The sequence below is a fragment of the Prionailurus bengalensis genome, chromosome B3, assembly GCF_016509475.1.
Source record: "Prionailurus bengalensis isolate Pbe53 chromosome B3, Fcat_Pben_1.1_paternal_pri, whole genome shotgun sequence".
Lineage (NCBI taxonomy): Eukaryota > Metazoa > Chordata > Mammalia > Carnivora > Felidae > Prionailurus > Prionailurus bengalensis.
The window spans coordinates 36,960,170-36,977,783 of NC_057355.1; the positions used below are offsets into that span (position 1 = coordinate 36,960,170).

General features: G+C 54.4%; 1 protein-coding gene across 4 annotated transcripts in view; it reads right to left on the bottom strand.

Annotated features, from left to right (window-relative positions):
• Positions 1–2,283: 2,283 nt before the first annotated feature.
• Positions 2,284–17,614, bottom strand: part of CORO2B (coronin 2B) — a 132,769-nt gene continuing 117,438 nt past the window's right edge. For 3 of the 4 annotated variants that reach the window (XM_043554054.1, XM_043554055.1, XM_043554056.1), the window contains 9 exons: positions 16,010–16,159; positions 15,243–15,407; positions 13,137–13,253; positions 12,907–13,011; positions 12,285–12,381; positions 8,533–8,645; positions 8,103–8,193; positions 7,761–7,900; positions 2,284–4,251 (listed from right to left, as the gene is read on the bottom strand). In XM_043554054.1, the coding sequence (XP_043409989.1) occupies positions 4,120–4,251; positions 7,761–7,900; positions 8,103–8,193; positions 8,533–8,645; positions 12,285–12,381; positions 12,907–13,011; positions 13,137–13,253; positions 15,243–15,407; positions 16,010–16,159 (1,110 nt within the window). In that variant the 3' untranslated portion in view covers positions 2,284–4,119. Of the gene's footprint in view, positions 4,252–6,724; positions 6,879–7,760; positions 7,901–8,102; positions 8,194–8,532; positions 8,646–12,284; positions 12,382–12,906; positions 13,012–13,136; positions 13,254–15,242; positions 15,408–16,009; positions 16,160–17,614 lie in introns of all 4 variants that reach the window. The other variant, XR_006293025.1, reaches the window with a different exon arrangement.

Sequence of the window (17,614 nt, forward strand, 5' to 3'; positions counted from 1 at the left end):
GGGAATGTTTTCAATATGAAGTCATTTCCCACAGTGAAGAAGCTCCCACATCCCACACGGTCCACTGGCAACCTGGGAAGTTTGCTCTGTGCCAGAAGAGAGTCTAAAAATGCCCCAAGCCCATCTTGGGATCTCAGGAATCTGGCTGGAAGAGAACCCAGGAGACAACAAATCCCCAAACAACCGCCTACCCCACACGGAAGCCAGCAGAAGGTGAAGCTCATTCCAGCCTCCAGGGGCTCTGTGTCCCACTGGGTGACATGATGCCCACAGATTGACCGCTGGTTGAGCCTTTCAGGGCAGGCCTGGTTCTTTCCTGTTGATGGGTTTCCAGAGCCCAGGACTGAGTAAATTCAGCTACTCGGCGTGTGTTAGATGCTTGAAAATTCAAGCAGGTGTTGGCGGGGGGGGGGAGGGAGGGGCAGGACAAGGGCTTCTAGGCATGTCCAGGAGGGACCTCTCCGTAGAAGAGAAGGGAGGCCAGCCTAAGATGTCCTCACCTGGAGAAAAGAAGGGAGCAGGCACATGGTGGGGAACACGGCAGTAGAAACCTGTTCAAAGACCCTGTCCTACATTGTTATGGTTATCAAAGCAATGTGGTGGGCAAGGCCGTAACTGGCAAGAGGGATCAGCATAACAGACCAGGCACGGAGTATTTTCTAGTATATGAAGACCTGAAGGATATAAAGACAACCAATGAGAAAGTGATGGGCTGTTCAACAATGCAATTGGGAAAATGGGCTACTTGGGGAGGGGTGGGGGAAATCACATCTGACCCTGACCTTGGACAATTTCCCATGATAAGTAGTGATTAAAGAGCCGTCCAGTTAGGCTCAGAATTGGGGATTCGGTGGGATAGAGGCACACATGAGACAGATCTCCTTGTCCGTTCTCCTGCTCCCTTGGACCCGGGGAGGGTGATGTCTTGGTCAAGGTAGAATGTATCCTCCTCAGCATATCCCAGCCAGGAGACGGAACTCTCAGTAACTCACGGCGACCTTGATATTTTTTCCAAGCCCAGGACTTCGTGAATTGATCTACAGCAGAAACTCTAGGGGTGTCTTTCTTCAAACTCATGTTTAGCAAAAGTGCTTTCCTGCACCCAAATCTGCACATGATACTGTTCTGCTGTTTCTCTTCTCCTGACATATTTGTTTGCACTACTTATGCTGGATGCCGGGGGCTCTTGGAGATTTGTCCCATTCTCTCGACTGCTGGCATAATGGACACTTAAGTGTTAGACCGGGAAGGAACCCTAAAATTGTCCTATTCCCTCATTTTATAGAAAGAGAGAGTGAGGTCCAGAGAGGGGTAGCAAATTACTCAATGTCGCACAGCCCGTCAGAGGCAGATCTGGGCTTGGACCACCCCGCCAGTCCCCGGCATCCTGCCCAATGCTTCTCTGCAGCCCTTTGCCATTTCCTCTCCAGCCCTCTTTTCTAAGACTTTCCTTGCTTTCCTGTGGCTCTTCTGAGTTCCCTATGGCATCCACACTGCTACACGTCTCTCCACTTAGCTGCCTGACTACTCTGCTCCGTGACAATCCTGGCTTGGTGAGACAGTGTCTCCCAGAGGCCTGGCGGCTCCCGCCCTTCTCCCCTTGTCTCATGATGGGTCCCCGGCCCTCCTCTCAGAACAGATTCTGCTCGACGCTGAGCCTGGCTGGCAGACCGGAAGCATGTGCGTCTTCTGGCTCCGGGGTCAGAAGATCTGTGTCTTCCCTACTATACCAGCTCAATGACCTTGAACGTGTCATTGCTCTGGATTTGACAGCTCTTCTTGAAAATGGAAATGATATTAGACCATAGCAGCTAGGGCTGCTTTGTAAACTGGAAGGCATCCTTCCAGTGTAAGACATCGGTGTCCCCCGGCCTCAACACAGGGCTTCATCCAGAGCGGATGCTTACCGAGTATCTGGAGAACAGTGGTTCTCAACTGGGGGTGATGCTCACATCCTAGGGGACACTGGGTCATATCTGGAGACATTTTTGTTCATCACCACTGGGGAGGGGTTGCTATGGCATCTGACGGGTCCTGCTAAATATCTTACAGTGAATAGGACGGCCCTCACAGAAAAGAATTATCTGGCCCCAAATGTCAGTTAGTGCTGCTTCAGAAGCCTTGCTGTAGACGAACAAAAGTGTCACATTATATCTGTAGATACAGACGTGGCTCGTTGTTCCAGAAAGGCAAGGAGCTGTGGCTGGGAAGCGGACCATCAAGATACCATGGTGACCAAGGGCAGGAGCCACTGGGGTTAAATGAGATGGTCGTGCCCGGGTGTGAGAAGTTGAAAACCTTTTATTTCAATTCTATCCTTGGGAGGCAGCATAAATAATCACAAAAGACCACAAAGGTCACCGGGGAAGAAAAAAACGGTCAAGAAGTGTGAGGAGATGAGAGGGGACACTGTCTAGCTGCAGGGGGTGGAGGGCGAGGAGACCCTGCTTTAGCTGGCGGAGAGGGTGGAGGGTTCTTGGAGGAAAAGCCCAAGGGGTGGGGCTTTCCCCGCCCAGGTCACGTGGGGGGGTGGCGCTTAGGGAGCCCTGGCCTCTGTGGATGGATGTGCTGCAGGGCAGCCAAGGGACAAGCAGGTGTGGGGGCATAATGCTAACGAGAGAGGAGTAGACACCCGTTTCTTGACCCCCCCCCCCCCCCCCGCAGGCCAGATCTCACCCCCAGACTGTGACTTTTCTGAGAGCAGTGTTTATAGACTCGGTGGGTAGTGGGCAATGAAGGGAGAAAACAAGGGAAGAAAAAAGAAAATGTGTAGAAGACCAAATGAAATCTGGCATCGCAAAGAGTTGCGTGACCTTGGGCCACTCCTGTTTCCTCAGCTGCAAAATGGAGGGAGGATGCTCCCTACTTCTTGGAGCGGATGTGAGGCTCAACCGAGACCCTACGTGTCAAAGAACCGCGTAAACTTTAAAGTGCTATACGGACGCGAGGGGCTGTGGTCATTGTACAAGTGTAAGGCTGAAAGTGGCTGAGACACAAGCGGTGAGGGGCACACGTGGAGCAGCCCTCAAGTGGTCAGACCCCTGCTCTGCCTTCCCCAGGGCCGAGCTCCACCCTTCTCAGCCTCAGCTTCCAGGAGGAAGAGGCCTCATCTGAGGGAGTCACCTGGGGAGTAAGAGCAGAAGGTGGGGGCCAGGAGGGTAGAGGGGCACTGAGTGTGGAGGGCCTCAACTAGGCAGTGTGACACATTGGCATTACTAGTGTTGGGCAGACGGGAGCAGTGGCTGCCGGTTCTCATTCTCCACAGAGACCTGGGCACTGGCGAAGCCCGTGTGGGAGCCACTGGGAAGGGCTCTGGTCCGGAGTCTGGATACACTGGGTCCTGGTCCTGGGCCAACTGTTGACCTTCCGGGTGACTTAGTAAGTCACTTCCCCATTGCAACCCTCAGTTCTGTCCTTTGTGAAACGGGGACACTATTCCCTACCCTGCCTACCTCACAAGTTACATGGGAGAAGGGTGTTTCCAAGAGCTTTGAAGAGAATCATGGGAAGGCAAGGGGTCATTATGGCCTTGGCGAGCAATCCTCTTAATTCCCTGAAGACAAGAGAGAGGGGGGCGAGAGACAGAAAGGAGCCGGGCTGCTTGCAACCCTTGTCAGGTGAGTGAGCCTTGTGGGGCTGGCTGCCGGGGAAGAAAGGGAGGTGCGGGGAGGGGAGGCAAAACAGCTGATGCCTGTAATCCAGCCCTTTCTGTGCAGTCCAGCGGGGATGTTGGGAGCCCCAGCGGGGAGTGCCGAGATGTCCCGGCGACAAAAGTTCAAGTTCTGTGAGTACTGGGGGTCCTGGCCTCCCCGTCTGCTCCCTGGTCCATTGAGGACACCCCTCAGGGAGCCCGTGCTCTTTGCCCCGCAGGGGAGAAGCTGGCTCCTGGGGTGGCCGCCAAAGGGTGGGTCTCCAGGAGAGGCTGGGGACTTTATTAGCATGAGGTCAAGAGATCAAAGGTCAGCTTCCAGTCCTGGAGGCGGCAGGTGGGGTCCTCAGGCTGTCCCCAGCTCCAGTCCCGGCTATGTCCCTGGGGTCACCGGAGGAGGGGAAGTTAAGGGACGAGTAGAAACCACGGAGAGATCGGAGGTCAGCTTAGAAGGCAGCCCAGCCGGCGAGCTAACAGTTCTTGGGGCTGTTGCGCAAGTTTTTCAGTTCCAGCTGCAGCTGCCGAATGCGGATGTCCTTCTGGGCCAGCTCTTCTTTCAACCGCCGGATCTCATCCTGCTGCCGGAAGAACATTCGGAGGAGCTGGGGTGGAGGAAGAGAGGGGCCAGGGCGGCCGGGAGAGAGCAGGTGAGAAGGCAATTTCCTGAGTGGGTATCGTGCCCGCCCCTGTTCCCCATCAGCCTCTGCCCTTCTCTCCCAGGCCTCCCCCTGCCCCCGCTTTAGTCCCCGGAGGCTCTTGTCCCTGCAGCATGCCCTTCTCTGGACCCAGCTCATGGCTCCTACTTCCCTGGGAAGGTATGAGAGAGTCCACATGGGCCCCTTTCCCAAATATCTCAAGCTCACCCTTTTAGGGGGGCAGACATAATACTCTTACTTGCCATTTGGAATGGGGACCTTTATTATTATTAATTTTTAAATGTTTATTCAGTTTTGAGACAGAGAGAGAAAGCCAGCAGGGAGGGGCAGAGAGAGAGAGAGAGAGACAGAGGATCTGAATCGGGCTCTGCACTGACAGCACAGAGCCCGATGCGGGACTTGAACTCGTGAACTGTGGCGTCGTGACCTGAGCTGAAGTCAGACGCTTAACTGACTGAGGCACCCAGGTGCCCATATTATTATTATTATTTAAGTAGGTTTCAAGCACAACGTGGGGCTTGAACTCACGACGCTGAGATTAAGAATCATATGTTCTATCCACTAAGCCATCCAGGCACTGGCTTTCAGATTCCACTGAAAGGGAACCTTTCTAAAAGTCTTATTTTTTTTTTTAATCTTTCTTTCTTTTTCCTTCTTTCTTTCAATTTTTAATATTTATTTTTGAGAGAGACAGAGACAGAATGCGAGTGGGTTAGGGGCAGAGAGGGAGGGAGACACGTAAGCAGAAGCAGGCCCCAGGCTCAGAGCCCGACGCGGGGCTCGAACTCACAAGCTGTGAGATCATGACCTGAGCCAAAGTCGGACGCTCAACCGACTGAGCCACCCAGGCGCCCCCAATCTTTATTTATTTTTGAGAGACAGAGAGACAGAGTGTGAAGTGGGGGAGGGACAAGGAGAGGGAGACAGAGAATCCGAAGCAGGCTCCGGGCTCCGAGCTGTCAGCACAGAGCCCGATGAGGGGCTCGAACTCGCGAACCGTGGGATCTGGACCTAAGCCGAAGTCGGATGCTTAATCGACTGAGCCACCCAGGCGCCCCTATGATTCTTTCTTTAAGTGACTTTTTTTTTTTTTTTTAAATCAAATCGGTACCGGTTACATCTGTTCAGAGGGATGATGTGCTATTTGCCCCTGTGCTAAATGATTCCACACACTCCTGTGGCTTCCAAGTTCTCGAATATTCTTTGCCTAACCTTTTGGTCAGGTTTCGTTTAGAAGAAAAAACAGCCGTACTGAGGTGTAATTCGCATACCATAAATGCCACTCATTCTAAGTGTACAATTAGCAACAGCGAATTTTAGTAAGATTGGGTAAAATGAATTTTAGTAACATTCAGAGGCGTATAACCGTAAGTCTTCTCTTCTGTGCCACACTTCCAGTTTCTCTTCACACTTAGACCACTGTGCCCACCATTTACAGCCTAAATGCCTAGCCGGTTGATCCCAATCGGCGGCGGTGGTTGAAACTGTGGGTAAACCCAGAGTCAGCAGGCTCTGAGCGAGTTTCTTCACAATAAGGAAGGTGCACGAGCTTTAGTGCAGGTTGTGGTATCTGTGTCGCCTGCTCAGAGACCCTTGAAAACTTTCCTTCAGGTCGGTTTTGGTTCATACAAAGCAGTCATAGCTCAATGTTACTTGATTTCACCGCTGCTCACCCCTGCCTCTTCCACGCTGGGTACTAGAACCGACCTCAGGCACTTGTTATGGCCCACCTGGACTATCGCAGCTAACTCTCCTACCTCTACCTTCTCAGTGTGCTTAAAAAGTGGTTTTTTTTTAAGTGGAAAATGCCAAATATATACTAGGGTGGAAAGAACCACCCTATGAGCCTCCAAGAACTCATCAACTGGCTTCAAGAAATAACACGTGACCATTTTTGCCTCATCTCTACTCCTACCCAATTCACCTGTCCCGCTGCCTCCAGGGATTATTTTGAAGCAAATCTCATTTATCCCATGATTCCACCCAACCCTAGGAATCGGAACATCCCCCTACAGTGGTACGAAACGTATCTTATAGCAATTGTCAGTCTGTCTTTCAAATTTCCCTTCAAGACTGTGAGGTCCCAGAGGTCAGGAATAGTCTTCGTTTGACAAATAATAGTGATGATCGTTAAGTTGGTGTGACAAGAAACCTCCAAGATGGCCACTGTGTTATCCCCTCCCCTCGAGGGTGGACTGGGCCTAGTAACTTGCTTCAAATGAATAGAAAATGGTAGAAGTGATGGTCTGTCATTTTCAAAAAAACTATGACTTCCATCTTGGACACCTTCTCTTGCTCACTCCGCGGGATACCAGCTGCCACGCTGTGAGCTGTCCTATGGAGAGGTCCATACGGTAAGGACCTGAGGGAGGCCTCTGGCTGATAGCCCACGAGGAACCGAAACCCTCTGTCCAACAACCTGTGAGCGAATGCGTCCTTTCAGCAACCATGCGAATGAACTCAGAAGCAGCTCCTTTCACAGCTGAGCCTTCAGATGTGACAGCAGCCCAGCTGACAGTTTAACCACACGGCCTCATGACAGACCTTGAGCCATGGGCATCCATTATGAGATACTATGAGATAATAAAGGTTTGTGGGTTTAAGAATTAAGTTTTGGGGTGATGTTTGACACAGCAATAGATACCTGTACAGTTAGCCTCATTGAGCACTGAATATGGGCCAGGAAGAGTGCTAGTCTCTTAGAAAATATCTCTTTAATGCTCACCGCATTTCATATCCCCATTTTACCACGAGAAAGGTCAGAAAACTTGCTCGGGCACGGCCAGGAAACGGCCGAGCCCGGAATCAAATGCAGTGGAGTCCAAGTAGTCATCTCTACTCCAGTGGCATCGAGCCACGTGCCTGGCACAGGGCAGCCATCTGTGAACCCTGGCTGGGCTGAACTCAGTCCCTGGTATTGACACCCGGGACTGGGGGTACCATTGAAAGGAGAAGCCTTCGGGGGGCATGGGTAAGACCCAGCTATGGCTGTCCCTGGATGACATGCCCTCCTTCTAAATGGTACAGAGAGTACTTTCATAAACACAGCCTCTTCCCCACCAAACAGGAAATTGTCAGACCCCGTCGCTGCCGCGGTGCCAGGGAGGAAGGCCGCGCTGTAATGCCTGAGGCCAGGCTTTCCTCTGTTAGCCAGGAATTTATAACTCCCGGAACAGCAAATGACAGCGACGTTCCGAAACGGATTCATGAGCCACGGAACTGCGTGGGCTAGTGAATGCGAGGGCTGGGGGTGGGGCATCAATATCGCTACCACATCCCAGCCTCTATTTACTGGGGTCAGAGGCAACGGAAGCCAATAGCAGGCTACTTATGGCATTTGTCACAGAAAGAAAAATGCCCCAGATGCAGTCGGCTTAAAGGCCTGCAGCCCATAATTGAAATGTAAAGGTCTCGCTCTTCTAGGACCTGTGGAGGTAATAACTTATATTCCTTACCTCGTTCTCTGTCCTGGGTGGGACATTCTCTAATAAATCTATTCCATTGACCACAACGCTCTTCTTTTCTTTGATGGGAGCCTTAAATACCATTTTTGAGGACTTCTTATAGCCTTCCTTCAAAGACATGAGCACGGGATCTACGAAAGGCAAGGGAAACGTTCACACTGGCAGGTTGGTCGAGTGTCGAGTGATGGTGTTTTTCATTCACACCATCCTTGGCAGCTGGCCGAGCGTGGGGGAGTCGAGCAGAGGCCATGCAAAGGGGAAATGGGTGAACTCGAGTGAAGGCAAAAGCTGCAGTTCTCGGAGCCTCTTCCGGGAAGCCCACCCGCACGGTACCTCGGTTGATGCCCCCCAGCCATTCATCAGGGGTCAGAGCTGGCTCCGTGCCTGGCGTCATGGGGTAAATGTCTTCCTGGTAGGAATCCGACTGCAGTGAGGGTAGCAGAAGAGTGGACACATAGGGGCCGCTGAGAGAACCCCTGCTGTTCAGCAGCCGGTTCTCCTCGCTGACCTCCCGCCCAGCTCCCGCCGTCCCGCCTCCAAGCCTTTGCACTCAGGTGTCTCCCATGTGGAATCCCCACCCTGCATTCGTTAGCAAGCCAGACTGACCCCACCCTAGAACGGCCCCCAACTCCCACCCCAGATTGGGCCTGAAGACCCCAGTCCACAGGACCTTCTTCTGGGCTCCTCAGGCTTGCAGTCCGTGGCGAGCCAGCTAGGATTCAATGCGGGGGGTCCCTTTGGAGCCCAGCATGGCCCCACTCACCCTCCGGGGTACGATCATGGAGATGGGCTCAATCAGGCCCTTGAGAGTCACCAGCTTGTAGAAGCGGAACACCTCGCAAGCCGACACATCCAGCCCGTGCTTGGGCATGACCCCTGTGGACAGGCACACGTGGCTCCATGGGGTCCCAGGGATCCCCGTCAGCACCCCTCCTCCCCGATGTCCTTGATCAAGAGTGTCCTTGAGCACTTAGGTCTGGAGGCAATGCTCTATGCTGAAGGCAGCAGGTGGACCGGGGACTTCTTGAGTCAGACCCTGTCTCTAAGTAGTAACGTCTCAAATAAGCCAGTCCTACCTCACCAGGGTGCATGCTTTAGAAATGGGGCCTTTTATAGCTGGAAGGGGCTGTTGGGATAGTTTAGTCTATTCCATTCTTTTTATAGATGAAACTCCTAAGGGTCTAGGGGAAGGGGCTTGCCCCAGGTCACAGAGTATGGCTGGGGCAGAGCCACAGAGCCTGTCACCTTTTTTGTTTCTTTTTTTAAGGTTTTTAAAAAATGTTTATTTATTTATGAGAGAGAGAGAGAGAGAGAGAGGGAGAGCTGGGGAGGGGCAGAGACAGGAAGACAGAGAATGCGAAGTGGGCTCTGTATTGTCAGCACAAAGCCCGACGTGGGGTTTGAACCCACGAACCGTGAGGTCATGACCTGGGCCGAAGTCGGATGCTCAACCCCCTGAGCCACCCAGGCACCCTGAGCCTGTCACCTGAAATAAACTAGCTCCCCTAAGCCTCTGTGTTTCTGGTCCTCAGAGAGAACAAAGGAGAGAGAACCCTTTCTCCACGCACCCTAGAGCCCGAGACTGCTGTCGAGTTGTGTATCTAGGACTGACAGGGTGCGCATGCCTGGTGCATGTATTATCTGTGTGTCCCCACTGGCCACAGCGTTCCTAACGGCTGCCTCTACTCGACGCCCACCGAGGAAGCAGTGCGGTGTGGGGTTAGGAACACAAGCTTTGGGGTCGGACACACCTGGTTCTGAGTCCTGACTCTGCCCCTCTTTCTGGTTGGGAAGGTCTTGGGTAGATCACTGCCTCTCTGAAGGCTTCAGGTTCCTTGGCGGGTTAGAGGAGAACAGTATGACCCTTCACGAGACGGTCAGGGGATTGGGCCAGAAGATGCTCATTGACTGCCTGCCACCCTCATGAGCGCAGGGGATGTTAGTTTCTTCTTCTGTGATGTGAATAGGAGTTAAGGTTGCAGCTCTCCTTGACTGGAATGGAGGTCTGCTCTTCCAGATACAGGAATTCTAGGAGCCGCAGGGAAGTACTATCATGGTACCCAGGTGGGATTTAGAGCCAGTAGGGCTGGTTTTGAATTCTGGCTCTGCCATGCAGGATCTAGGTGACCTGCCCGGGGTGAGTTACCCAGCCACTCTGAACCTGTGAAAGGTGCCTGGCTCACGGCAGAGGCTTTGCAGTGGCCGCAGGTGACGGGGGCGAGGAGAGACAGTTCTCCTTGGTTCCTCTCTCCTCCTCAAGTCCTGCTGACTCGACTTCCGAAACACCTGGATTCATCTTCTCCCCATCTTCCCGCCTCCTCCTTAGTTACCATCCTTTTCCTGCAGCCTCCTTAGTTACCATCGTTTCTTGGCTAGAAGTCCACAGTGGCCTCCAAACCAGTCTCTCTGCCTCCCTCCTGTCCTTTCAAAATCCGTTCTCCCTACAGAAGCCAGAGCAATCTTGGACTAACATTTCAGATTGCGTCATGCTGTCCCATCTCCCACCCGCCTGCTTAAGACAAAGAAAGGCCTCCAGTGGGTTCCCAGTAAAACCCAAACTCCTTCCCCTGTGTGACGGATGGCTGTATGTATCAGTGGGCTCAGGAAAGAAGACTGCCCTCCTCTTCCAATCCGTTGAGGGTCTGACAATACAACAAAAGGCAGAGGAGGGAGGAAGTCACCCCTTTTGCTCCTGCCTCATTGTTTGAGCTGGGACAGCTCCTGTCACCTTCTCCTGTCCTTAGGCTGGGATTCACACCATCAGCTCTCCTGGTTCTCAGATCTTCGGACGTGGACCGAACGTCACCTCCAGCTTTCCTGGGTCTCCGGGAAGCCAGCAGCTCTGTTTCTCCGAAGACCCCTCGTGATTATACCTTTCTAACCCATCTCATGGCATCCGGCCTCTGCCCTAAGCTCCAGATTCATGTCCCAAGCCTCTCCCCATTTTCTGCCATGTCAGAGAGTCCACGCTTAGTCACCCGGACCTCCGTTCTGTTTCTAGAATATGCCAGGCTCATTCCTGCCCCAGGGACTTTGCATCGATGATCCTTCCTGCTGGTCCTACTCTTCCTCTTTCCTGCTTTTCGGATCTTGGCCGAAAAGGTCACCTCCACGGCGAGGCCTTCCTTGACTACCTGGTCTAAAATAGCCCCCAGTCGCTCCCTGTTCTATTGCCTCATTTGATTCTCTGCCTAGACCTTATTACCATCCAGTATTTTCCTTCCTTAGGTGTTGACTGTCTGTCTCCCTTCAGTGGAATGTGAGATCCCAAGAGGAAGGCTGGGTTCTGCACTGTCTGTCTCCCTTCAGTGGAATGTGAGATCCCAAGAGGAAGGCTGGGTTCTGCACTGTTTCCCACTGAGTCTAGAGGCTGCCACACGGCTGATACCCAGTAAGTGTTTGTTGAACGACGGTGTGAAAGGGCAGGAGGAGCCAGGTGTTCGGCCAGGTGCTCTCCATCTAAGCTTTACAATAGCCCTGAAAGGTAGGCTTGATTTTTCCCTATTTTACAGACGGGGAAACTGAGCCTCAGAAGGGTGAGCTACACATTTGAGCCAGAACGTCGACCTAGGTCTGACTCTACTGTCCAGGATGCTTTGTATTCTACTTGACCAAGAGGTGACAGTGAGGAGGAGGAGGAGGAGACGACAGAGTCGGGGAGGGGTGAAGTCAATGGAATGGTCACTGGGCCTGTCTCAGGGCCGCCATCTTGTTGCCAGTCACTGAGGTGGGCTCTCGGGCCCTTCCGGCACTGATGGTCTGGAAGCTGGCTCTCAGGCCGTATCCGTAGCACCGGATCCCCAGAGGGAACAAGCCAGACTCGGGCTCCGAGGTAAGGAGGGAACGGGGCCCCCGAAGAAACTTCTTCCAACGGGCCGATTCTGACCCCAAACAGGAAATTGCTGAATCATATGCAATGCCAGTTGAGAGGAATGAAACTTTTGCTGTAAGACTTTAGCGGTGGTAGAACGGGGGGTGTGAAGAACTCACTACGCTCCATCAATTCTGGACCCTCTGAAGGATTTGCTTAGAGGCTGGGGAGCCTGGGGGTGCAGGGATGGGGACACCCTGGGACTTCCTCCTGTCCTCTCAGGCAGGGACAGAGCTGCTCCTGGAGACTGGGGTCCTGGCTTCCTAAAGCCTTCAGGAAAGTGTCTGGACCCAGACTTTTCTCTGACCTTTAGTTTTTCAACCACCTTACAAGAGTTCAGAGCCACCTGGAGCGCCAGCATCCCCATCTGCAAATGGGAATGAAGCCCGTGTGGGCCGCTGATGACCAGAGGTGATGGAGGATGTCAGGCACCATGGAATGACAGTCAGTCAGGTGGGTGGTGACAGGCTGGCAAAGAAGGGCAGGCGGACCTTCCCAGGGGCAGCATCTGCAGGTTCTGACTGCCCATGAGCTGTGGGCTTCTGGCTCTGATTTTCATTTAAAGGCAGGGGTGACCCATGAACCAAACATCCAGTCTCTTGTTCTATAGCATAACAGCCATGGAAGCCTCTGGACCCCCTTACCTAGGCCTTTCTGCGGGGCTGGGGAGCGGAACTCCATGAGGTAACTCAAGAAGGGCTTCTCAGTGCTGATCTCGTAGTACCGGATGTTTCCATCTCCCTGGGGGCAGGGAGAGAGGGAGGTGAGGAAAGTGGGGGCGGGGGTGGGCTGGGCTGAGCAGGCCCCGGTCCTGGGGGTCTGCTGCAGAAAGCCTCAGCGGTGGTCCAAAGACCAGGGAGACCTGGCCTCTAGACCCGTGGCCGGTCGTCACAGGGGACTTATGGGGTGATGGGGTGGAGGTGGTGTGTGCGTGTAGACAGTGTTTGTGATAGACGAGGCCATGTTTGCCAAAAAGCTCACGGCAGGTGCTTCGAATGCCGTCATTAGTCACTGCGCTCTACACTTCAGGCTCTGAGCCTTATCCCGGTGTCCACCCCACCCCAGTGCACCTCGGAGGGAACTGTCAGTCACTGACACTTCAGTAAGAATGAGTATCAGACCTGAGGGCGGGTTTCGATCGAAGAGAGTGAGAGAGACGACCAGAGAGGTTAGCTTGGCTCTCCTCAGGGGGTAGGGCAGGAGCAGGGGCACAATGGTGGGCCAACAGGCTGCCCCAGCGCTCCCCACCCCCCAATCTTTGACTACCTTTCCAGCCAGGTAGAGCATGTGGGTGTCAGCATCGTAGAAGGGGAACAGGAGGCCCGACAGCCCATCAATTTCCTCCTCGATCAGGGGCATGGATAGGTCCTCCTGCAGGGAAGAAGGCCCATATCAGCTTACGTCCAGGCAGGACGACCCCTTACCTTCCCCAACCCCAGCACAGCCCCCAGGACTACAACTCTTTCGTGTCACCGCCTGGCCTCCCCGTGGCTGACCTGGTCCCAGAGGGCGATTTGTCTCGTGTTCCACCTGGAGACCCCTGTCGTGAGCAGTCGCTTCATGTTTCCCAGGAACACCACTCGGTTCACTCTGTGGTTTTTGCAGTTTGCCTCCTGGCAGGGACAGAGAAAGCTGCTAAGCCACGGCCGCTGGATACTAGGAAACCGTAGTAGGCTCAATGGGGGCCCCCAAAAGATATGTCCATGCCTTAGTCCCTGGAATCTGTGATATGGGGTCCTTAACTCCCCTGGATCACCTAAAGGTCACGGCGAGCATCCTTGTAAGAGGTGAGGGATACAGACACTCAGAGGAGAAGGTGATGTGACTCCAGAGGCAGAGACTGGAGGATGTGGCTCCCAGCCGAGGAGGCCAGCCGCCATCAGAAGCTGGAAGAGGCGAGGAAGGGTTCTCTCCCAGAGCCTCCAGAGCTGAGAGAGAGAGCTGTAAGCCACTGTTTGTGGTGATTTGTCACAGCCGCCAGAGGAAGCCAGGTGAGGTGCTGTGGAGCAAGAGAGCCCTGGGACCAGGAGCCCAGGGAGCACAGGGGACTCACGGGGTCACTTCTCGATAACTTGCTTCACTCAGGGCTCCTTCTAACAGGGCCATCCTCACCTCCACTCCCCCTGCCTCTCGGCTCTCGTCCCTTCCTTCTCCTCCTAACATGCAACAGCCCTTTGCCTGCATGAGTCAGCATCAGGTCGGGTACCAGAGGCTGGCGGGGTGGTGCAAAGACTCAGGCTGGCGTCACCTGCTCTGGATTTCAGTTCCACGTCTGTCAAAGAAGGGTGGCCCCGAGGAGTCCCACCCCTCTGGCCCGCGTCGCGTCTGTGGGGTGGAGCTTGGGTTCTCAGCTCCTTAACTTCTTCTCCGCTCAGCATGGGTTCTGGACCCACCCCCCTCCCACCCCAGCTTGGTCTGAATTCTTTAAAAAAAATTTTTTTAAATTTATTATTATTATTATATTATTTCTATATAATTTATTGTCAAACTGGGTTCCACGCAACACCCAGTGCTCATCCCAACAGGTGCCCTCCTCCATGCCCGTCACCCGCTTTCCCCTCTCCCCCACCCCCGATTCCCCCTCAGTTTCTTCTCAGTATATAGGGTCTCTTATGGTTTGCCCCCTTCCCCTCCTCCATGGTCTTCTGTTAAGTTTCTCAGGATCCACATATAACTCTGCCCGTAACTGAGTGTCCGTCTCTACCCCCCTCCAAGGCTCAGTTCCCCGGCGTGAAAGGGGGAAGAGCAGCCGAGCCACCCCCCCCCCCCCCCCCCCCCCCCTTAAAGGCTGTCGTGAGGATTAAAGGAGTAATGTCCTGGAGCCCTTGGTACAGTGCACGCCACACGGGGAGCTCTGAGTAAATGGCGGTTAATGCTAATGATGCTAATAACTATGAGTGTTATTCCCTGCGATGGTGGTAGTAGGTGGCTTTTTGGTCTTGCCACTTCAGACTCTTCTGAGAGAAACACAGCCGGGTCAAGCATCGGTCCTTTCTTGGGTAGGAGGTAAACCTCACATTTCTCCCAAAGTTTCCCTCCCATTCCATCCATGTATGCCCCACGGCCGGCACACAGTGGGTGCTTGAGAAGTTCATTTCTTACTCCCCAACGGCATCTAATCCCTTCCTCGCGGTCAAGACCCGGAACACTCAAAGATCAAGGTGGAGCTAAATTCTCCATCAACCTCCCCGCTTGGCGCCGTCTCTGGGGCTGGTGCCCTGAGCCATCTCCCTCAGGCCGGTCCCCACGCAGGTGCCTGGGTAGCGAGTCCCAAATCCCCTCTCCTGTGCCCACGATGGGGCTTGGGCGATACCCAAGGATTTGTGCCCCGAAGGGTGCCACCAGTTCTGCCCCCGGAGCAGGCCAGAAGAAGCCCATCTGGGGAGAGGGGTGCAGTGGGGATGAGAAAGGGTGCTGAGGTCTCTCCCCACCCAGTCTAAGCAGGGCCCCGAGAAGCACCCAGAATCCACAAGGTCAGCAGGGGTGCAGGCCAGGTGCGTGGGAGAAGGGGAGCTGGCACAGCCTTTTCCTCTAGGCCTGCCTGAAAGCCAAGCCCCACATCCCGACACCTTCCCTTCCCCTCAAAGACGGTGGGGCTTCACCTGCAGGACGCGGCCAGAGCGTGGCTCAATCACGCGAAGCTTCTTGTCCTTGCACGTGGTGGTGAGCAGGCTGCCGTCGGTGTTGAAGGACATGCAGAGGATCACATCTGAGTGACAGTCTATCATCTTCACCGGCTCACCCACGTCCAGGTTCCAGATGAGGACCTGCCAGGGGGGTGGGCATGCCGGAGGCAGGGTCAGCCCTGCGGCTGCGCCGTGAGGCGCCTGTCCCGGTCTGCACCCGGCGGCCCCGGGAGAGACGCCCCGTGCCGGGTCGGGGTGCGCTGGGAGGCGGGGGGGTGGCGTTAAACTCTATGTCAGAGGCTGATGCTCCCTGCTGCGCAAATCCACTACTGTCCCTCGGCAGATCCCAGCCCGAGCCGGGATCGGTTTCTGCTACCAGCAAGAAGGATTCATGTTCCTGGCCAGGGCCCCGTGCTGTTCTCTTCCCTCCACCAACTTTGCTCCTTTTTCTAGATTTAAGAAGGGGCCCGGCAGAGGGTGTGGGCACGGAGTGGGCATTCTCTTCCAACCCGTAGGAGCCAGAGAAGCCAGACAGGCAGCCTCCGTGGACCCCGGGAAAGACAGGGCGCACAGAAGATGCCCGGCGGTGTGCAGCGACTGAACGAATGAATGGACAGGCGGGTGGGACAACGCTGATGAACGTGCTCTGGAAGGTAACAGTGGCCCCTACAGGCAGCTCCTCAAGACCCACATTGCTCCCCCCACCCCCACCCCCTCCCCGCAGCCGCGGCCTAGCAGCTCACCTTGTAGTCATAGCCGGCACTGAAGAGGATGTTGTTGGTCGTGGGGTGCCACTCGACCAGCCCCACGCGCCGGCTGTGCCCGTGCAGCTCGAGGAGAGCCTCTGTCATGTTCCGCTTCAACCCACCCTCGGGGATCTCCCAGATCCGCACCTGCAGACGGGGGGGGGGGGGGGGGGAACGGAGGGCTGGGTGGGCAGGGTCAGGAGAAGCCCCTGACGGCCCCCTCCTTCGGACACCAGGCTTCCCAGATCTGCCCAGGGAGGCATCTGCTGGCCAGTGAGGCGGGTAGCGCCTGACTGAGGCCCGGGGGAGGCTCCGGGGTGCACTTCAAGAGGAAGGTGACCATCTCTTGTGGCTTTGGGGGGGTTTCTCTGGCAGGCCTCTGCAGCCCTAGACAACTCATACTGCCGGGATATTGCTACAGTCTAGTTTGTCCCAGAGGGCCACACAGTAATCAGCTTTTGGCCAGTGTTGTATTAAAAGCCTGCCTCCACTTCCCTTCCCACACCCTTCTAAGAGCTCTGACCTCTGTCCCAGCAACTCTGCTGATACCCCATGGAGCCGTCCCTTACTGTGCCCCCCACCAAGGGTGGACACGTGAGCAGAGGAAAAGCCATCTGGGAGGCTGGGAGGCCCGGAGTCTCTCCTGAGAGATGAAGAACTAAGGGGCAGAGGTGGATGGGACGCTGGAGCCCCCCGGGAGGATGGGCAGAGCCTGGATGCTGCCACTATTCGCAGTCTTCCGGAGGCCTGGGTGGCTCAGTCGGTTAAGCATCTGACTCTCGGGTTAGGCTCAGGTCATGATCTCACGGTTTCGTGAGTTCGAGCCCCGCGTCGGGCTCTGTGCTGACAGCGAGAAGCCTCCTCGGGATTCTCGCTCTCCCTCTCTCTCTCTGCCCCTCCCCCACTCACGCCGTCTCTGTCTCTCTCAAATAAATAAATAAACTAAAAAAAAAGAAGAAGAAGCAGCAGAAAGATGATGGGCCAAGCGAAGGGGGGACACACGGAGAAGCAGAGAGCAGAGGCCGTGTGGCCCCAGAGAGAGGACGTGCGCAGTTTCTCTGCCATCTCTGTGTCCCCCTCATTACTGACGTTAGCCGTGGGGGACTTCCGTGTCTCTGGCCAAACATACCCTGAGCGGTTGCAACTGTCTCCTCTACAAACGGGAGAGGAAACCCTTTGCCTTGCTTTGCCTACCGGTAGAATCAAACGAGATGCTGGTTGGCAAAGTCTGTAAACTGTAAAGTGCTCTAAAGACCTAAGGAGTTCTAGTCCTCATTACAATTGTTGTCGTCAGCAATGCCATCGGTTGCGTGCTCCCTGGAGAGGAAAGAACACACGTGACTGCCATTTAGGACACCTTTAAAGCAAATCTTTTGAAAATCTGAACTCCACCTTGGCCAGTAAGGAGACAAATGGGAAAAACAGCTTTGAGATACCATTTATAACCTTCCAAAATAGCCACCCCGGGAGGGGACAAGGGCCAGGGGTTGGCAAGATTATCTCCTGGAACTTGTAGATTCCATCGGTGTTGGTAGTATTATAAATCAGAGTAACTCTTTTGGAAGCAATTTAGCAATCTTTAGTAGGAACCATAAAGACATT